The sequence below is a fragment of the Monodon monoceros genome, unplaced genomic scaffold (assembly GCF_005190385.1).
Source record: "Monodon monoceros isolate NGI ecotype Baffin Bay Population unplaced genomic scaffold, NGI_Narwhal_1 Super_Scaffold_9, whole genome shotgun sequence".
NCBI classification, from domain to species: Eukaryota; Metazoa; Chordata; class Mammalia; order Artiodactyla; family Monodontidae; genus Monodon; species Monodon monoceros.
Window position 1 is genome coordinate 22042295 of NW_021703786.1, and position 22175 is coordinate 22064469.

Genomic DNA, 22175 nt, shown 5'->3' on the forward strand with positions numbered 1-22175 from the left:
TCCATCCCCTCACTTTCAGTCTGAATGTGTCCCTAGGTCTGAGGTCCGTCTCTTGTAGACAGCATATATATGGGTCTTGTTTTTGTATCCATTCAGCAAGCCTGTGTCTTTTGGTTGTAGAATTTAATCATTCACGTTTAAGGTAATTATCAATATGTATGTTTCTATGACCATTTGCTCAATTGTTTTGGGTGTGTTTTTGTAGGTCCTTTTCTTCTCTTGTGTTTCCCACTTAGAGAGGTTCCTTTAGCATTTGTTGTAGAGCTGGTTTGGTGGTGCTGAATCCTCTTAGCTTTTGCTTGTCTGTAAAGCTTTTGATTTCTCCATCGAATCTGAATGAGATCCTTGCCGGGTAGAGTAATCTTGGTTGTACGTTCTTCCCTTTCATCACTTTAAGTATATCATACCACTCCCTTCTGGCTTGTAGAGTTTCTGCTGAGAAATCAGCTGTTAACCTTATGGGAGTTCCCTTGTATGTTATTTGTCATTTTTCCCTTGCTGTTTTAAATAAGTTTTCTTTGTCTTTAAATTTTGCCAATTTGATTACTATGTGTCTTGGCCTGTTTCTCCTTGGGTTTATCCTGTATGGGACTCTCTGCACTTCCTGGACTTGGGTGGCTATTTCCTTTCCCATGTTAGGGAAGTTTTCGACTATAATCTCTTCAAATGTTTTCTCGGGTCCTTTCTCTCTCTCTTCTTCTTCTGGGACCCCTATAATGCGAATGTTGTTGCATTTAATGTTGTCCCAGAGGTCTCTTAGGCTGTCTTCATTTCTTTTCCTTCTTTTTTATTCTGTTCTGCAGCAGTGAATTCCACCATTCTGTCTTCCAGGTCACTTATCCATTCTCCTGCCTCAGTTGCTCTGCTATTGTTTCCTTCTAGTGTATTGTTTTTGTTTTGTTTTTTTTTTGCAGTATGCGGGCCTCTCACTGTTTTGGCCTCTCCCGTTGCGGAGCACAGGCTCCGGACACGCAGGCTCAGCGGCCATGGCTCACGGGCCCAGCCGCTCCGCGGCATGTGGGATCTTTCCGGACCGGGGCACAAACCCGTGTCCCTTGCATCGGCAGGCAGACTCTCAACCACTGCGCCACCAGGGAAGCCCCTTCTAGTGTATTTCTCATTTCAATTATTGTGTTGTTCATCTCTGTTTGTTTGTTCTTTAATTATTCTAGGTCTTTGTTAAACATTTCTTGCATCTTCTCGATCTTTGCCTCCATTCTTCTTCTGAGGTCCTGGATCATCTTCACTATCATTATTCTGAATTCTTTTTGTGGAAGATTGCCTATCTCCGCTTCATTTAGTTGTTTTTCTGGGGTTTTATCTTGTTCCTTCATCTGGTACGTAGCCCTCTGCCTTTTCATCTTGTCTGTCTTTCTGTGAATGTGGTTTTTGTTCCACAGGCTGCAGGATTGTAGTTCCTCTTGCTTCTAGAGATGAAATTTTCTATACAATGATAGAGTCAACAATATTTGGTGCCAAGATCTTAAGGTCCGTCTCACTTTTTTCCAAAAATTTCCTCCCAATTTGTTGTAGTCTTATCACTGTCCCTTCGTGGTCACCAGCTGAAACCGTGCAAGTCAGATTGGGACTTGAACCCACGAGCCGGGACTTGAACCCAGCCAAAATCCAGATTGGGACTTGAATCCACAGTCCTTTAACTGAGCTCACACACCTGGTCTCATGACTTAAAGCAGCTCAGGTTCTTGATGTCTCATCACAGAAAGAATTCAGTGAGAGACCAATTACTTTTTGTTTTGAATGTGATGAAGAGCCTCAGAGATTAGCTAACAAGTGCTGGGACCTGAATCTTCTGGCTGTTCCCTGAACGCACCTGAGCCCCCTCTGCCCTCAGCCTGTTTAGGTCAGGCTTTGGGAGACCCCTAATAGGCAAAAGAATCAGCTAGAGCAGCTTCTGAAACTCACAAACTGGAAACAGCAGGAACCATAGCTTATTTCACAGAAGCCACCGAGCTGTCACTTGGTGACACTGGCTTCTGGGGCAGGAGAAGTCACAGGCTAAGTGCTGTCCTGCAGCTCCTGCGGATTCTGGAGACACCCTGGGAATGCATCTCCACCCTTTCTTGTCATCACAACAGCCTTCCTCTTTAAAAATTCAATCCCTTGTGTGTGTGCGTGTGTGTGTGTCTGTGTGTGTGTGTGTGTTTCCCCTACAGGCGGTAGACCGTGCTATTCTATATTTGTGTTATTTTAATCCTTTTTCTTGTGTCTATCAAATAGGGAGCAGATTTCGCAGCTCTAGGCCAGTGAATAAACACTCGATTGGGTAGGCCAGGGATATGCTCTTCATAGACTAGGCCCTGCAGACGCTGCTGAATGCCTCTCTGAGGCCCTGCATAGAATCCAACCCTGACTGGAGTGCCTGCCGTTTCCAGGAGTCCGACTAGGTGCAACCGAATGTTGTGGGTGCAGTGAGATGAAACCGGAAAAAGCATCTCTCTGCCCTAAGACTATGTCTTTGGCCTAGACTTCCGCATGTGCTTGACCAACAGTTTCGTCCGTTCCGACAGCCATAGAGTTTTGTTTTCCTCTGGTTAAAAAAGTAGTCGATGCCCATTGTGGGAAATTTGGAAGACACAGAAGAGGATGAAGAAGAAATAAAAATCACCCAATACCCAAAACTCAGAAGACCATTGCTACTGTTCTGGAATTCAGAGGTGGGTTGCAAACTCAAGACCCATGGGCTATTTTCATCCTGTACTCGTCTGCTGGTTCAGTGTTCGAACACTGAGTTACCTGCCTTTAGGGGGAGCATGTCTGGTTCACCACAGGCCCCACAGCCTTTGTCATGTATTTCTCCTGCCATACCTGCCTGTTCCCTGAAGACATTTGAATTTACAACCCAGGGCTCTCTTATCTAGAAATTTTGTCTTAAAAAACAAAATTGGGACATCTGGGTATATACAACTTTACGTCCTGCTTCCTTTCCCTAAACATTTTATTGTGAGCATTATCTCCTGCCATTAATTGTGAAGAACACAATAATAATTATACTGCAAGGGTACATTATATAAAATATCATAATTTGTATAACCCTTCTCCTATTGTTTGGTATATAGATTATTTTAAGTTTTTTTGCTGCCACAAATTACACCAGGATAGATGTCCTTGCTTATAACTCCTTGATTATATGTCTTATTTTCTTAGAATAGATTCATAGGAGTGGAATTGCAAGCTTTCTGAAGACTTTGACACATGTTGCCAAATTCCACTTTGTACCAAGTTACCCTACAGGTAGACTATGAAAGCATCTCTCATAACTGTGTCATCAGGAATGCATGCCAAGGGCTTGGCAAGCACCTGACACATCAGTGCCCAGGAAATGTTAGTTATTAGTTTCACTACCAGTATTGAACATTATTTGAAAAAACCTTAGCCTAGCTAAGTTAGGCCAAATTTATCTCATGTAAGTTTACGTTCATTACTGAGTGAGCTTGAACTTTTTTCCCCTCCAATTTTATCAGCCATCTGTATTTCTTCTTCTGTGAAATTGTCTGCTGTGCCTCTTCCCCAGCTTTTCTATTAGGCATTTGTGTTTTTCTTATTGATTTGTAAGAGCTTTCTATGTATTACCTCTCTGTCCCATTTGCTTCGAATCTCTCACTGGTACAATTCAAACATGTGGCTCCTACTCCCACTTATGCAAACCACTTAGAATGTGAAAAAAAGGACTACAGAGAGACGACTGAGGGAATAATTGGGGGAAGATAAGGAGTCCTGGTATAATAGAAAGTTGGGACAAAATCTCAGTGAATCTCAGGATCATGGAAGATGTCTTCTGGGTGCAGGTGGCGGATTAGATGAGCCTCCTGGGTTCAGGAACGTCTGCTGCATAGGGAACCTCACCTTTCAAATAACAGTTTACAGTTCACTGGGGACTGTTGGGGAGATGGCAGGAGAGAAACTTACAGGAGTTGAGTGCCCACTATAGTCAAGTCCTGGTCAGACTATTATCTCCTTTAGTTATTACAGCAATGCAGTGAGGTAGATATCATTATCCTTATTTTAAGACAAGGGAACTGTAACCCAGACTGGCTACTTGACCACCCAAGACTCCACCGCTGGGAGGAAGAAGAGCTGGAATTAGAAGTGAGGCCTGCCCTTCCCAACAGAAGGCATTAGATCACTGGGAGCCCGTGGACATCTAGTTGCTAGGGATTCACATATGCTCTAATCGTCCCTAACTTCAAGCCATCCAAATACATGTTCTATATTTGCGTGTGTCCACCACAGTATATATCATATTTTAAAATAAAGGCTCCTGTGTTTATCGGGTAGCAAGGAAGTGTGATGCTCGGTGGCTTCCCCAAGGGGAAGAACAGATCCTTGGCAAGGTGAGCTGCCAAGCATCCCTTTCCTTGAATCCCAAGGGGGGGTCCTTAAGACCTGTTCCTCCTTTCCTTCTGCCACTGCAGGAGAAGACAAGTGTGGCTTAGGTCTTGGGATGAACGCTCAAGACTGAAAGAGGAGGTATCCGCCAACCAGGCCTTTGAAATAAAGCATATATTTGCTTCGATGTTATTTCTTACACGGTAAGGTCTTGACGCCTTGGATCAGAGGGGAGAAGATCTCCGTGGGAGGTGAGTCGTCTGCCATCCACAGACCCCCCTATCCTTCTCTCCTGGGAAGTGGGCAGGAACTGTGGCCAGGTGAGACATCCCTGGGCTGCAGACTGCCTCTCCACCCCCCACCCCCACCCCATCCCCCAACACCTACCACCCACCACCCAAATACCCTCTCCAGAAGCCTGACGGCGGGCACCCACTGAAAACCATGCACAGTCTCACTTATGGAGTAATGGCAGAGAAAATTAAAACTCCTCCCTGCCCTGCCTTTTCCCAGCAGCCTCCCTTGGAGAAGGAAATTGGATCCAATAGTTTGCTTTTAAGTGTTTCACTGTAAGGTACACACTCTTCCCATAAAAACGGAAGTGTCTAAAAACCACACGGAATTCACCAGGTTACAGCACAAGTCGGTCTCTCTGAGGACGGAGGTGCACGAGCTGCAGGTCCTTACCTACTCCCCTGAGGGCTGGTGCCTTCCCGGGCAGCTGCAGTTTCTCTCTGCTTCTGTCCCCAGACGCTCTCGGGCTCTGCATTTCTGGGCTGACTATGAGGTTTGGCCTCTTCTTCCTTGATAAAATCTGCGATGCCTGGGCTGCTGAAAGATGCAAAATCTTTTCAATAATTTTTACAGGAAAACATCTTCTGTAGAAAGAATGCTCAAAGGGTGGGGAAGGCTTTTAAGGAAATAGACCCAGGAGGTCAGGGAAGAGCTGGATTTGAAATCTGGTTCTATGACCTTGTAGCCATGTGGGCTTGGACAAATCACTTCTGGAAGCCTCAGTTTTCCCACCTGTGACATGGGAATAATAGTACCTACTTCACAAGGCTTTTATCACCATTAATGAGCACCCCTGACACCTGCAATGTGGAGTCTGTAGGGGGTTTTTCCTTTGACTAAGAAGTTTCTAGCTTCCAGTTCTTAGATGTTGGGATGGGCCTGTTGGTAAAACCGTCACGAGCCTTTTACATTTGGGACACACCACAAGCCCTGCTCCCCACGTGTTCATCCAAGTTTGAATCACAACCTATTTTACACCTGCATATTCATATCCTCAGGTTGTTTTTTAGCAGCTAATCTGGCTTTCCAGAAAGGTTCCAAGCATCTGGGGACCATATACCCTTTCTCTTGCCTGTGTGCTACCCACCACTGGGCTGGGATGATACACTCACAGGAAGATGGTAGCTGGAGCGCTAACTTGGATTGAGTTCCCAATATATTTTTTTAAGATTCACATTTTGAATTAGGTTGCTAATTAGTATGAATAATCTCAAGTTTCTTCCTCACACGTATTAAGTGTCAGTGCACGTGAGTTTAGGGAAAGAGTTTTGTTATTTTCCATGCATCTCTACAAGTTCTCGAGTTCACAGGCAGTTAAATTGTGAATATCTAGATTAAATGCTTCCAAGAGAAGTTGCTTGGCTCATCCCCTTTTGGACAGTTCAGAAATTTCACAAATAGCCATAGCCAGCAGGCCACGGGGGTCAAGCTGGGAAGGGTCCCTGAGTCCTGTGCGAGAGAACAGCCTTTCTTGGCACGTGAAGACAACTGAATTTATGTTCCATGGTGTAAGCTGTGGTTGGGTGAATAGTTTTCATCCAGATTCAGGGAAGGAATGAAAGCTCTCCTTGGCAGTCCGTGAAACCTCATTTAAAACAGTGATTAGGTACTACCTACTTTCCCTGACAGGCCCTGGTAGGGGAAGGCAGTGGGTTCTGTGCTCTAAGACAGAGAGGATCGTGTTCCACAGGGAACTTACTAAAAGGGGGAGCTGCCGGTGGTGTGGGTTCCAGCTTAGGGCACGTCGGTGGAGCCCAGAGAGGTTGTGGGCATGACCAGAAAGGAGAGAAGAGAATCCTCCAGGAAATGAGATGGTGTAGGATCGTGATTAGACAGGATCTCACTGACCAAGTGTGGGGAGAGAGGAGGCGGGATCAAGGGCTTTACACTAAGGGACCGGGCACGGAGGAGAGTGGGGAGGCACTTAGCCCCAGGAGCTGTGTTCCTCTGGTCCACAGGCTTCTCCCCATCACCTGAGGCCTCGTTCCTGTCCAGCGCTCAGAAGTCAACAGCTGCCTCCTGCCTAAGCACCTGGCTGACCGGGGAGAAAGCAGCAGGGTTATTACTTACTGAGGGGGAAACAGAGGGAGGATCAGGGAAGGGCCAGGCTTGGGGCACAGGCCAAGTCCAGTGTGTGTTCAGGACCTGGCTCAAAGGTCCTTGTCACAAGGATTTTACTCTGATTCCCAGCAGAATATTCAAATTTCCTTCACAGCCCAGGCAGCAGAACTTCACCCTGCCTGCAGCCCCCTACTCCCCCTGCTCCACACCTGCACACCCTCGGGGGAGTGAACGCCCTCCCAGAGGGCCTTTCTTCTTCCGCCTGCGCTAACACGTGCCAGCCAGCAAGTCCCTGGAGGTCTGTTTCCAGCTTTAGGAGTCTGCTTTGGCCAGAACGTTCAGGGTCCTTAGGGCCTTTAGCATTTAAATATTCCAAAATTGCCTCAGGTGTGTGTCTTTTCTCTCCAACTAGACTGTAAGCTCCTTAAGGGTGAGGACCCTGTCGTAGCCAGCCTGTGTGTTGCCTCAAATTCTACTGCAGGGCAAATCATAATCGCCTAGCAGGCCTTGAGAAGATGTATTCAGCTGAAACTATGGGGAAATTCCAAAAGTAGAACCATTTGTTTTTTCTTGTGCTGAACACCAAGGATGACTTAAGATAAAAGGTTAGTCTGTTTTCTTGTTCAAAAAAAGTACTTTCTTCAAAGCGTCAGATCTCTTAAATGATTTCCATAACCCTGTCTCCTCTAATTGAGTTCTCAGCAAACTAAAGTAATAAAGCTGAAGCACTAGAGGCTGTTTGACCAGGTCTGGCAGTGAGGAAACACTGCTGGTACTGTAAGAGTCCTCTGACTCTGGGCAGTTTGAATCTCAGTACCTGCACCTGTGAAGTGGGACTATTCCCATCTTGTAGAGTTATTGTGAAGATTAGCGATAATGTATGTAAATGCTCTAACCCAGTGTCTGGTGCTTATGAGCTGCTACAAACGGTAACTACGGCTTCCACCACAATAGTGACTCTACTACTACTACTAATAACTGGGAATCTGAAGTCACTCCCCTGAGAGAACTGAATTTGACCAGAAATTTATTATTATGCAGGCTTTATAGGTTGAGAATAACTTATTCAGCAGCCTTTATTTCTGTGTTATTCTTTTTTTTTTTTTTTTTTTTCGGTACGCGGGCCTCTCACTGTTGTGGCCTCTCCCGTTGCGGAGCACAGGCTCAGCGGCCATGGCTCACGGGCCCAGCCGCTCCGCGGCATGTGGGATCTTCCCAGACCGGGGCACGAACCTGTGTCCCCTGCATCGGCAGGCGGACTCTCAACCACTGCGCCACCAGGGAAGCCCCTGTGTTATTCTTGCTCTCTTCCTTAATCCTGTTATAAAATCCAAGAGGCAAACAGCAACTTGTTTTTTATTATAATTTGTTCAACAAATACCCGTGTGCCTTTGCTATGTAATGATCCAAGGGTTCACAGAGATGAGTAACACATTTTGGCCTAAAGATTATAATCTAACTTGGCTGCACCACTGACTTCTTCCCTGTGATACACTGTAGGTTCAGTGGAAAGCAAACTCCTGGGAATTATTCCTTCTTCTCCATCTGCAACTGAAGTTACAAATGAGGTGACCTAAGCTGCCTAGTTTGTATGTCCATGAATTCCAGTTCCTAATCACCTTACCCGCATCCAAACCTCAAGCTCCTTAAGGATTGAGAAGTGATCAAACCTCAGACCTCTGGGGCCTTTCTAAGATGGTCCTCACCGTGGCATGTTACATATATTAATCTGCAGGAAGGCCAAGTTATATTTACACTGAAAGGTGAAATATAACTTCCTCTCCAGGTAGGAGGACAGACGCTTTGCCTTACAGAGAACGGAGGGGGTTGTGTTCAGGAGTTTCATTGCCAGCCAACCTAACATCCTGAAGTTTGTAGGTGAATTTGGGGAAGACTGTGGCTTGCTTTGGGCACTGTGAAGCCCACACCTTCTAGTATCTGGGCAAAGGGGTACCTCCAGTAGCAAAAAAACCAAACAGCTGTTTACATAGAAGGTGTCTGCCTCCGTTCTCTCTCTTTTTAAAAATAAGTTTATTTATTTATTTTTGGCTGCGTTGGGTCTTCGTTGCTGCACACAGGCTTTCTCTAGTTGCGGCGAGCGGGGGCTACTCTTCGTTGCGGTGTGCGGGCTTCTCATTGCAGTGGCTTCTCTTGTTGTGGAGCACGGGCTCTAGGCGTGCAGGCTTCAGTAGTTGTAGCACGCGGGCTCAGTAGTTGTGGCTCCTGGGCTCTAGAGCACAGGCTCAGTAGTTGTGGTGCACGGGCTTAGTTGCTCTGCGGCATGTGGGATCTTCCTGGACCAGGGCTCGAACCCGTGTCCCCTGCATTGGCAGGCAGATTCTTTTTTTTTTCTAACATCTTTATTGGAGTATAATTGCTTTACAATGGTGTGTTACTTTCTGCCTTGTAACAAAGTGAATCAGCTGTATGTATACATATATCCCCATATCCCCTCCCTCTTGCGTCTCCCTCCCGCCCTCCCTATCCCACCCCTCTAGGGGGTCACAAAGCACCGAGCTGATCTCCCTGTGCTATGCGGCTGCTTCCCACTAGCTAGCTGTTTTCCATTTGGTAGTGTATATATGTCCATGCCACTCTCTCACTTCGTCCCAGCTTACCCTTCCCCCTCCCCACGTGGCAGGCAGATTCTTAATCACTGCACCACCAGGGTAGTCCTGCCTCAGTTCTCTTGACAGTGCTGGGACACTAATTGTTGACTGAATTGTTCTTAATTTGACCAGGAAAGGGAGAAAAAGGTAGAAACCTTATATTTATACAAGACTCTGATGGCTGAGAACCGAGTCCATTTAACGGTCCAAGTTAATTCCACGCACCTGATCATTGTTCCGCCCCTCACATCACCTGCTGTACCCAGACACGGTTCTGGATAGACCAAGTTTGAAAAGCAAGGTGAAGAGAAAAAGACAATTCCTGAACCTTTACCCTACCCCACACCATCTTCACTTCGATGCCCGGTGCCCAGGAGGTGCCAAGGCTCTGCCTGAGACGCCTTTTGAAAAGATTTATTGCTTCTTTCAGATCGTGGGAAGAATTACAGCTTAATCGCAGGAGCTGCTGTTGCCTTGGTGTAGTAGGCAGCTTTCGGTACAGTCACAAATAACAGGCCCTGTCTGTTTGCCAGTCTGAGTGTGCTGGAAATGAGTGTTGTCTCGCATCCCCAGAGGAGCTCTTAATTAAAGCTTCATTATGCACCATAAATATGTTTTATTTGGGGCCCCAGGAGGTGGGATTTTTGATCTGGGAAGGTGTAGGGCCTAATAAGGAGTCAGGAAAGAAACCGTAAGCAGCGACTGAGCCCTTGAATTTGTCTCTCCTCCGTGTGGTCCTGAACCAACAATCAGATCCAGCGTGGGCTTCCCCCAGAGGCCTGTCCCTGGTGCCACCCTCTCAGGGCCGGCTCGGCGGGCATAGTCACACCCCCAAGGCTACGAGTAGACCCGGAGAAGCCTGATCCGTTTCTGGTGGTTAACGATCCAAACTGCGCCAGACGCGGGAGTGAAGAAATCAGATGAGTCTCGAGAGAGGATGGGCATTTATTGGTCGCTCACTCCTTTAAGTGCTAGAAGAAGGCCGAGTGAAGTGGCAGCAGCTGTCTTGGTCTTCCTGCTTCCCCGCACGTTACACCTCCTGCCGTCGGTCATGGCGCTGCCCTCCGGAAGCTTAACGTCCCCCCGTCCCCACTCCCTGACTCCACTGTGCTGTGTCCTTCGCCGAGGGCGACTTACCACACGAGGTAAATTCTACTGGGCCTTCGGGGGTCCGGCAGGCACAGCACAGGGGTCTCGGCCGGGCTGGGGCAGGAGATGGGGAAGTAGCACAGGGCTGCCGGTGACTCGGGCGCGGGGCCCGGAGAGGAGGGAAAGGAGACCGGAGGCAGCGGCGGGGAAGAGTCCCGGGCCCCCGGGGAGGTGGGCGGCAGTAGAGGCAGCCGGAGGCTGCAGAAGTTCGTATTGGGCTGCAGGACGGGGGAGAAAGCAAAGACGGAGCAGTAAGGGGAATATTCAACACAGAACAGGGGGTGCTGGCTGCTGTCACCTGCACGAAAGAAAAAGAGCAGTCAGGAGGCAGCCCTCACGGTGGGAAAGGACATTTGGGAAAGGCTGTGAATGAATCTAAACTCAAAACTCGTTCTTCGGGGGCTGGGGGGTGGTGTGTCAAGGTGGCCTGGGGGCAGCCGGCCTGGCTCCTGCCCAGGAGGTGCCTGGCTTGGAGCTCAGAGTCACTGAAGAGCTAACCAGGGCAATGGCATCACCATCACACCCTTCTCCAGCCGATGGTCTCCGGCGTCCCTGACAGATGCAGGAAAGTTCTTTCCCACTAAGTTCCCATGTGGAAGCTCGTGGGCCCTTCTCCCCTCCCACAGCCAGTCTAATTAGCTATTCTGGCGGCAACATATGGTGGCCCGCTGGGTCTCACTTCGGTAACGCTCTCTCCCCCGATTTTCCAGATGCCCCGGGTTGGGAGGTTGTGGTCATGCCCTAATCTGGCCTTTCTGCTGCAGAGGGGAAGCTCGGGGAAAGAGAAAGGAGCAGAGAGATCCTGGTGGGCTCACGGCAAGGGAGAGAGAGCAAGCAGGGAGAAGCAGGTGGACGGGGGAGGTGTCCAAGTGAAGTTAATGATTTGTTCGCTAACCTCACACTCCATCTGCCATCCTTGCTGGACGCAGAATATGGGCACGTGATGCAGTCACGATCCAGAGAGACCCCTCAAGCATGACAGATCTCTCAGCTCTGCCACTAGCCAAGCCGGGTCACCTTGGATCAACGGCTTACCTCCTCAAAACCTGTTTTCTGTAGCCCTGCTCCTGCCAGGGTGGTCCTGAGACCAGCAGCATGGCTGTCACCTGGCGGCTTCTTAGAAGTGCAGCCTTGCTACCCACTCAAACCTACCGAATCAGAACCTGCAGTTGATTGAGGTCCCCAGGTATTTCTCAAGAACTTCTGAAGTTTGAGAAGCAAGGCTATGAGGTCCAAACCTCTGGGATGAGAATCAGCTGTAGAGCTTGTGGAAAACCAGCTCTGCAGGCCCCTTCCTTGGAGAGTCTGATGCTCTGGGTCAGGACGGGACCCAGGTGTGTGTGTTTTATTAAGGACCTCCCTGGCGATTCTTATCAGAGAACCTGGGGAAATGCTGCGGCTGAACTCAGTTCCTATGCTAAGATGCCATTCGGTTGAAAACCATTACCTATAACAGAGGGCTCTCGGTCCTTATTTACTTGAATCCGCTGTAGGAGCTGACACTCTAACCCACTCATTTCCAAAGGCCTCCCTTGGCTCCTGGAGTGGCTCCTACTTCTCGGACCATTTCTCCGTAGTTGTCTTCTCCCTTCCCTCCTCAGGTGTTCGTATTTCCCGAGGTTCCTTCATCATCTCTCGTTACCCTGTCCACTCTCGCAGGGGAGACGTTCCTGTAGTTTCAGCCACCTCTTACTCACTCTAGGCCCTTGGCTTCCTTCCGGTGGCCAAGAGTTCTCTGCTGAGCAGCAGACCTGTGTACCCAGGTGCTTCCTGGCATCTCCTCCTGGCCCATCCTGGCTGTTCATTCACGGACAACGGCCACAGGATGGGCCCCACCTACTTCTTGCTTTGTCAGCCTTGCAAAGGCAACTGCCATTGGCTTAGTTTTCTGGGCCAGACCTCCAAGATCTCTTTGATTCCTCCTTTTTCTTTCTCCCCATCCCCAGTGCTCACCAAGTTGTGCCAGGCTTACGTCCTTAAACATCCCTCCAGCCCAGGCCCTCTCCCTCTGCTTTTGCTTCAGGTCAAGCCCTTCTCATTTCTCTCCAGGTCCACAGCAGCTTGCAGCTTGTCTCTCGGCTTCTGTCTGCCCTCACCCTCCCAGCCAGCCCCCTTTCATGAACACAGTCAGATTTCTTTTTTTTTTTTTTTTTTTTTTTGCGGTACGCGGGCCTCTCACTGTTGTGGCCTCTCCCGTTGCGGAGCACAGACTCTGGACACGCAGGCTCAGTGGCCATGGCTCACGGGCCCAGCCGCTCCGCAGCATATGGGATTTTCCCGGACTGGGGCATGAACCCGTGTCCCCTGCATCGGCAGGCAGACTCTCAACCACTGAGCCACCAGGGAAGCCCAACACAGTCAGCTTTTAACGATGCCGATCTGATGCTCCATCGCCTCCAGCATGACGTTCAAGGCCCTTGGTGGCCTGGTCCTTGCCTACACGTAGGGCGTCAACTTTACACTTCCTAACTTATAGCCTGACCCTAAACCAGCGCTTCTCAAACTCAAATGTGCACACAAATCTCCCAGGGGCCCTGTTAAATGCAGGTTCTGAGTCAGTAAGCCTGGGCTGGGATTCATGCATTTTTAACAAGCTCTCCCGTGATGCCTCTGCCCCTAGTCTGGGGATACTTTGAGGCCCTAGACTCTTTGTAGTTCCTCCATGTCTGTCTGTCTGTCATCTCTTCCCCCTCTTCCTTGCTCTCTCCTCCATGCCTTCGCACCCTCGGTACCTCCTCCTGGGCGCACCTTTCTCGCCTTCCTCCCCGGGCCCTGGCTCAATCCCCTCCTTCAGGATTTTCACCCCGCCGGCCCCTCCCCACACATCCTTAGAACTTGCCTTGGCTGGGGCGTGTTGGTGTCCTGCCCTCCCACTAGGCAGTGAGCCCCTGGAGGGCAGGTCCTCTGTGTGGGGCAGTTGAATGTACCTATGCTAACATCCCATAGGTACTGGGGGTACAAATGGATGAGTTTATTGGTAATCAAAGAGGTAAATTTTTTAATAACCAAGTTATGACCTCTCACATCTCAAACTAAAATTTCTTTGGTTGAGCTATTCTCTTATAAAGGTGCTAACCTGGGAGCAGTCTATGTTGTTGGAAGCAGGCTTCATACATAGAGAGAGGCTTCGGGATTAACCTTTACCTGAAGCCCAGTCTATACCCAGGATTTCAGTCCTCCTGTCTACCTGGTGGGGTTGGTAACAACTCCATTTTACTGATGAGGAAACAGAGTTTGGAGAAGTTGCCAGTTTACATTTATAGGGCTGGTATGTGGTAGACCAGGAATCTGAGCCAGTGCTTCAAATTCCGGGCTCTGTGATGCCCCAGGCCCCTCTGTCTTAGGAGCGTTACTGTAAATGGACTGAGAATTATGGTTCTCTCTACAAATGTGGGAGCATTTGCTTATGTTGGTTGTTTTCTAACTTGGGCAAACAGCTTGGAAAGTTGTTGGATGCCAGTGGACTTGCCTGGAAACCCATCAATCTTGGCCTTTCAGAGGACATCTTCAACAGAATTTATTTGCCAGGTAAGTCATGAAGATTGGGATTTGCCCTCAAATTTCCCTTCCAGGCTGCTCTTCAAATGAATAGTTCCCAATCCAAAAGAGACCACAGTTGTCTTAGATGTGTACATTTTAAAATCTGAGTTTACTGCTTTTTCTTAGTTTTACAGTCTCCACTATAAGCCACTATTAATCTGACTAGGTTTTGCTACTCCTACAAATTTGAATCTGGTAATGACTAACACTGAACTCAATAAGGAGTGAGGAGAATTTCAGAACATTTGGCTTTGTTTTAAAGGGCAAGATTTTGGAAGCAGGCTCACCAGACTCCATCCAGATCCATTTTCCTGGCACATAACTAGTAGGACTCTGCCCGGGCTCCAGGTGAGAGGAAAGGGCAGGAGAGGGTACTTACTTCCTGTGAGCCTGGCACGGGGATCAAGAGTGACTTAGGACTCCAGGTGCCAGACCCCCACAGCACAATGGCCTTTGGATGCCTCTGCGTGTCCTGGAAAGGAGAGGTGGCTCCTTTCCAAGGCAGGATGGGGCTGGTAGGGGTTTTGGGAACAGGCAGGAGTCCAGGAGCTGATGGCCACCATAGCTCCCTGCACTCACGGGGCCTGCTGTCAGCTCTGCTTCCCCCTGATTTCATTCATGGGAGGATGCAGATCCTGCATACAGACTGAGCTTTCGGTAAAGGTTAATCCCCAAGCCTCCCTCTGCTTGAAAGAAGAATATGTAACTCGGCCAGGCTTATTTCTCACCCTGTGTCAGTGTTCACCTTGATCATGAAATAGGATTTCTGAATCAATTGCACATCAGACCCAGCTGGGTCTTGACTCACTGCCTGAGTTTTCCATGTCTTTTTGGGGGGGGAAGCAAACCTCTCGCTTGGTGAATGCTTTCTGATTGTTCATCTTTTTCCATTTGGTGTTTTGCTTTGGAAATTCGGGGCACAGTAGAAGTGTCTGTACCTGCGTTTGTGTTAGGAGTTTAAAAATATAACCCTGATTTTTGGTAAAGGAGAAAAGATTGGGGTGGGAGGTGGGGAGGAGGTAACGTGAAGACAAAGAAAACAAAGTTTTCTGGTCCATTCTCCCTACTGAATACAGCTGCCTTGTACCCGATACCTTAAGGCTGTCATGTATGAGCTATGGTGTCGGGGGCCGTTCTAATGGCTGAACATATGTTTATCATTGAGTCCTCACAGCCATCCCAGCAGGTAGGATCTGTGCTGACGCCCAGGCTCTGCCATTTTACAGATGAAAACACTGAGGCACAGGGAAGTTACTTGCTCCAAGTAACAGCAGATGAGAAATGGGGCTCAGATGCTAATCCAAGCATCTTGACGCTAAAGCACTTGCCCAAAACTGCACGGAGGGAGATAACAAGGAGAATCACAAGCCAACTCATTTAGAAATAGTTCCATGGAATGTATGAATTAATTTAAAATGCGTGAATTTCTTCTAACAGAGTGCGAAGTACAATGAAAATCTCAGTTATAAATCTATTAGTAGAGGGCACTGATGGTTCCTCTGTTGTATTGATAAATAGCTGTTTTAGGCGTTCCAGATAATCATTCACATAGAAGGATTATAATGGATTATCATTACATAGATTTGCATGTAAGTCAAGCCACATTCCCCAGCTGTATTGTTTTATTCAGGAAAGGTCTGGCGTAACACAGTATGGAAGGTTAGCCTATTAGGCAGATGTTGCAAAGGGATTTCACTGTCTTAATGCTTCAGTTTTGCACAGAACTCAGGTCTGACATGGGAAGAAGTTTTGGTGACTTACTGCCAACTTTGGGTGACCCCCCCCCCACAAAATGCTTTAGAAAAATATTTCCCTACAGAGGTGAAGGAAAGCAGGAACCTATGAGTTTACCCAGTGAATTGGATCAACGTGTCCAGATAATTCAGCTCCCCAAGACTCTTTTTCTATAATAGCAGCATATTTATCTGAGTTTTCTGAGTTGTCACCACCACTGGACTTAACTTTGCCTGAATGGACTCAGCTTAAATTCTTGCCATGTCCCTGGTCTGTCATTTCACTGTGCTCATGAAGAAACTCTGAGGGTGAGACTATACATGTAAAACGAATGGATCTTAACACACCAAGGCTTTGCTTTTAGCTCACATGATCAACCCAATTTGCTATAGAACTGAGTCGGCTTCTGTAGTAACTGACATCAACCAGCAGGGCTGTTACACTTGCTGGACGGCCAGGCCACAGTCCAGCTCATGGCTGCATGGGGCTTGGACACGGTCTAGAGCTATAATATGGTGATAAAGCTGGTGTTTTAAAATTTATTTATTTTATTATTATCATTATTTTTAAGCTGGTGGTTTTTAAAGGCTGTTTACTACAAGTAACATCTCTTATGTGGTGAAATAGATATCTTTCTGCCAACTTGGCTCTCTTGCCTAAACCTTGGTGCTTTCTAGTCTAGTAATTCTTTGAATTTGAGGTTTTATAGAAAGTAAAGTGAATTAATTCTCCCTTTCTGTCAGTGTTGTAAGTTCCATGTGGGGTCCGCTCAGTCGGAAGAACATCTATATTAATCAGACAAGCTAAGATGGAGTGGGCCTAAACTGTCCATTAGAATGATTTATCTCTACAGAGGACAAAACACATCATGCAAACAGCTACCTAGTTTTAGCAAGAAGGCTAAAAATTATATCGAGTGACTGGTGTTGCCTTACTTACATTTATTTTTTTCTATTAAAGACATCCTCAATTTGATACATGACAACATGGATTTTGAAATATTGGGGGAATGATCTATCTGCCCTATTTCATTCCTTTTTTTTTTTTTTTTTTTTTTTTTGCGGTACGCAGGCCTCTCACTGTTGTGGCCTCTCCCGTTGCGGAGCACAGGCTCCGGACGCGCAGGCTCAGCGGCCATGGCTTATGGGCCCAGCCGCTCTGCGGCATGTGGGATCTTCCCGGACCGGGGCACGAACCCGTGTCCCCTGCATCGGCAGGCGGACTCTCAACCACTGCACCACCAGGGAAGCCCCTGCCCTATTTCATTCTTAAACAGCTGAATTAAAGTCCTAATTCCTACTAAAAGGCTTCAAAATGAGAAGTTGTTAACTACGATGATACTTTCCCCTGATTAAATAAGGAAAAAGAGTTGGGGCTTTGTCTGAACGGACATCATTTCGGAAGTCAATTTTTCTTTAAACTTCATTAAAGCTATAAAATGTGGGTGGTTAATCTAAGTGAGAGCTGCCATTGTCTAAAAATGCATTAAGACTTAACCAGACGGGTGGTTGCACGACAGGAGCTATTTAGGATTAGAAAGTCATCGTGATTTGGATTTAAGCGAATTGCATGCTGTTTACGAATTCTTCCGCAGTTCATCTGGATCGCTTCCATTCCACCGCAAGCAGAAGGCAGACCTTTCTGCCTCGTTATCCCAACTTCCACGTCAGTTCCCAGGGGAATCAAGTTTGTCCTACAGATGTTGGCTTTAATGGGGATGAGCCTGAGGGACTCTAAACTTTCAGTTGCATTTATCCCCTTTCTGGATACTATTAAGTTTCTCCTGCCTTAAGCAGAGGACCAGTCTTTGCTTCAAAGGCAGCTAAAGAGTGAATTATTTACCAAATTGCACAAAGGGGAAGATTTACCAAGCCCCTTTTTTTTCCCAGAGAGGACAACCCCAGAACTGGAGGACTTTCTCAGCAGTAAATTATGCCATTCAGATGCTTTTGAAAGCATCCGTTCATGCTCTGGACTGAGTCATAAAATTTGATACCTGGGGCCAAATGCCTTTATCCCTCCCAGAAGGGTGAAGAAGATGAAAAGGCAGCCATTCTGGGCCAGTGCCACAGAAAGCCGATGACTGGGCAGAAAATGTGGGCAGTGGAGACAGTTACTCTGCATAATTCACACCTCCTTGACCTGAGGGTCTACTCCGAAATGGATTTTATCATTTGCATAAGATCATCAGACCCTGCAAAACCTGAATTGGCCGCTTGGAAAACACTAGGTGTAATCGGGACCACGAATTTGATTGCTGTCCTTCCCTCTGATGCCGGGATTTTAGAGCTTGTGAATTTCAATAAACCCGCCACTCACCTGGAGAGGGTTTGCTGGGGCCCGCGTTCTCTGATTTCTTTGGAGTCATGGTACCTTTATGTTTGTGCTTGACTGATATTTGGTCAATTGCTGGAAGTCTGGAATCACTCTTACGCGCAGAACTCTTGGCAGATAATCCTGGTTCGGCTAGAGCATCCTTCTCACCAGAACTCTGCCGAAAATGAAAGGTGTCTGAGTATCTGTGGTCAATAGGCCATCTTGGCTGGGCAGAGGAAGAAGAGACAAGCCAAATGCAGCAACCCCTCAACAAAGACACTGGAGCATCCTGCGAGCTCAATGTGCCCTTTCACCAGATTTCATCAGATTTTCATGGACTGGGCGTATCAATTTAGAAATAATAGCAAAGTTAATGAGTCTGTTTTGTAGAACATTATGAAAAGAATGAATTCCTGACCCTTAAGTAATCGGATGACCAATAAACAGCTCACGTTAAGAGCTACATATGAAAACAGGAGAAACCATCCATGCATTTAAACTTCTTGCTATTTGTTATTTGAACTACTTTGGGGGGAGGGGGAGGAAAAATGTTCCTTATGTTAATCATATACTTGACAATGAAAAGGAAATTTAGATAAGTGTGTTGGGACTGAATCAATGAGACCTCAGTTTAATACTCTGAATTATTGGGTGCAACATAAGACAGATTAATCTTTTTTTTTTTTTTTTTTGCGGTACGCGGGCCTCTCACTGTTGCGGCCTCTCCCGTTGTGGAGCACAGTCTCCGGACACGCAGGCCCAGCGGCCATGGCTCACGGGCCCAGCCGCTCCGCGGCATGTGGGATCTTCCTGGACCGGGGCACGAACCTGCATCCCCTGCATCGGCAGGCGGACTCTCAACCACTGCGCCACCAGGGAAGTCCAGATTAATCTTTTTAAAAGGCCCCTACTTGTCAGTCTTCTATAAAGAAGTCAGTATAAATCTATGCACGGACAAATCCTGACTCATGTGGTGTCAGAATATCTCAACACAGCCTTGCAGACGCAATAAAAATTATCCAGGCATTCAATAGCTTTACACTTTGCCACACTTACACCCACCAAAGAAATGAATGAAAACAAACAACAATTAGGAGAAACTTGGTCCTGAAGGGCGATTTAAGTCCTGCCTTAAGGTCTTAGATCCTGGTGTTAATATGATTTGCTAGGCGATGCACCCAACAAACAAAACCACAGGGTTCCCCCCCGCCCCAGGGGCAGGGTCAGTAAATACTCCTGCACTGCACAGTGGTCTATATCGGCAAGTCCTCTGAAAGTGTCGTCCTCTGTGGACACAGAGTGCTAAATCAACGTCCTCCACGCCTCCCCATTGGTGCCAATTGGTATTGATTTTGCTTCCCGTCCTCTCTGACAGTTGTGGCATTTTCATTTTAAGCCTTCGACTCAGGAAAATACTCTGAATAGCTTTGAATTATTGGGGTAACGTAAGACAAACTACACTCTCAGAAAAGTCCCCTACCTGCCAGTCTTTCTACGAGGATGTCGGTACAAATCTACAGGTGGACAGATCATTATTCTCCAGGATTAGAAATCATGTTTGGTCACTTAGAGCCTGGTGACAGCCTTCAAACAAATAATTATTGTTTCTCCCTGCATTTTCAGAAAACAGACCACCCTCAGATAAAGGGACGGGAAAAAGGAAAGGACATAATGAGTTGGTTGTTCTCCCTTTTCCCTTTTGGTTCTGGAATTTAACAGAAATCCTTGAAAATGATTCTGAAATGTCAAAGATGAAACATGAGGTCATTTCTGAACATGAGATAGGCTTTCCATTCTCAGAAAAGGAAATGTGGGCAAATTTTAATTCTGGTGCCTAAGATGGTCATAAGGCAAGAAGAACAGAGGTGAACATGTGACTGAATTTCTTCCATAAACTGCTCAACACAAACAACTTACATTAGCGAATGGAGAAGCCTGCTCACACATCTGTTTTTCAGCCAATGGAAAGGCAGGAAAGATGCTCTGGGCTAAGACTACCAATATCCATGGTTACAGCATCAGGAGCAGTAATAGTGTCCACTCCTGGTGGGTCCGTCCCCTTCACCCTCAGCCAGGACTAGAATTCTTTGCTTACCCCAGGCAGTGGTGAATCGAGAGGAATTGGTGAAGAGACTTTTTATTGGGTGGGGTGTTAAGCCATGTTTATCCTTCTTTCACCCATTCATTGTACCTCCAGCATTAATAGCACCAAAGGTGGAAGAAAACTTGGCCAATTAAACCATGCCAATTACATATGGTATCATGCACCTGCCTTCCAAGTATATCCTTCTCTGGTTCCTGGTTCCATCAACCTTACTTCCAGTTGCAAATCTTATCTATCTATCTATCTATCTATATTTTTGGCTGCGTTGTGTCTTCGTTGCTGCGTGTGGGCTTTTCTCTAGTTGCGGAGAGCGGGGGCTACTCTTCGTGGCGGTGCACGGGCTTCTCATTGCAGTGGCTTCTCCTGTTGCAGAGCACAGGCTCTAGGTGCGTGGTCTCAGTAGTTGTGGCTCACAGGCTTCGTTGCTCCGTGGTATGTAGGATCTTCCCGGACCAGGGCTCGAACCCATGTCCCCTGCATTGGCAGGCAGATTCTTAACCACTGAGCCACCAGGGAAGTCCCTGGGAATCACCCTTGAGTCCAGAAATTACAGCTGGAAGTGGGTGTTTTGTCAGTTGGAAACTAAAGCCACAATGGTGAGAACTATCATATTTATGAATGTGCTACTGGGTCTTTTTGTGCTTGCTTTGAGTAATCTTAAGCCAATCACTTCAACTTTTTGTATCTTCATTCGTGTCCTGTCATGTGTTCAGCCATTCTCATGTATCCTCTCTCATGAAAGCCCATTATATTATCCAAGGAGGATGCTCCTTGGGTGAAAGAAGTTGAAGTAACTCATTCTGGCACTAAAATGCAGTATTTAAGACTCTGGAGCCCAGCTTCCTGGGAGTGAATCCTGGCGTTTCACGTCGTGACTGTGTGACATAGGATTAGTTTTAGTTCATCTCTTTGCCTCTCAGATTTTCTCATCTGTGAACAATAGTGCCTTCTTTTTGGTGGTTCTGTGAGGATGAAATGAGTTAAGATATGTTTATAACACCAAGAGTAGTGGTGCCAGGCACTGAGAAAGTGCCATGTAAGTGTTGGCTTTTGCAATTAGCCATTCATGTTCAGCCATTTAAAAAAGTAACCAGCTAACTGCTGAAAATTAACTACCTGCTGTTGAAACCAAAACCATAAACCCCACTGAAAAATTCAAATGGGTTGTCACCTACTTCAAAGAGCAATGGACAGCAAGGTGGGGCAGTTCTGTGGTACAAGTTCTCTTTCAGACAGTAAAGTTCTAATGGCAAACATTTAACAACATTTAAAGATTATCAGACAATAAAAATTAAATTATGTTGATTTTAAGCTGATTTTAAAACTGTCTCCTCCTCTCACAATTTTGAAGAGTAATTACAATTTTCTTCCCCCATATGTTCCTAAGTTGAAATGTCACATGGAGGTGGAGGCAAGAGCATACTGCTCTTCCTTTAGGGGAAGAAAACTAGCGCTGTGTTTCAAAATCAAAGCCTGAAACATTAAAAAAAAAAAAAAAAAAAACTAAACTAAAAAACCCAGACTACATAATACACGTGTAGACTTTTTTTTTAAATTTATTTATTTAATTTATTTATTTTTGGCTACTTTGGGTCCTCGTTCCTGCGCATGGGCTTTTCTCTAGTTGCAGCGAGCAGGGGCTACTCTTCGTTGCGGTACACAGGCTTCTCATTGCGGTGGCTTCTCTTGCTGTAGAGCATGGGCTCTAGGCACGTGGGCTTCAGTAGTTGTGGCACGTGGGCTCAGTAGTTGTGGCTCGCAGGCTCTAGAGCGCAGGCTCAGTAGTTGTGGCGTACGGGCTTAGTTGCTCCACAGCATGTGGGATCTTCCCGGACCAGGGCTCGAACCCATGTCCCCTGCATTGGCAGGCGGATTCTTAACCACTGCGCCACCAGGGAAGCCCCATGTGTAGACTTTAAGTTCTCTGTTGGTAATCTGATGAGCGTCCTAATAAAGCCACATTAACTGAAAGAAGTTATTGTCAAAATTAATATTTTTCTGGAGTATTATGGTTTTTTCAG

At 46.9% G+C, this 22175-nt stretch overlaps 1 protein-coding gene across 1 annotated transcript in view; it reads right to left on the reverse strand.

The window, feature by feature from the left end:
• Positions 1 to 22175, reverse strand: part of MARCH10 (membrane associated ring-CH-type finger 10) — an 80620-nt gene that overhangs the window by 34309 nt on the left and 24136 nt on the right. The window contains exons 3-4 of the mRNA XM_029213124.1: positions 18054 to 18225; positions 5035 to 5178 (exon numbers count right to left, since the gene is read on the reverse strand). Of these exons, the coding sequence (XP_029068957.1) occupies positions 5035 to 5178; positions 18054 to 18225 (316 nt within the window). The remainder of the gene's footprint in view (positions 1 to 5034; positions 5179 to 18053; positions 18226 to 22175) is intronic.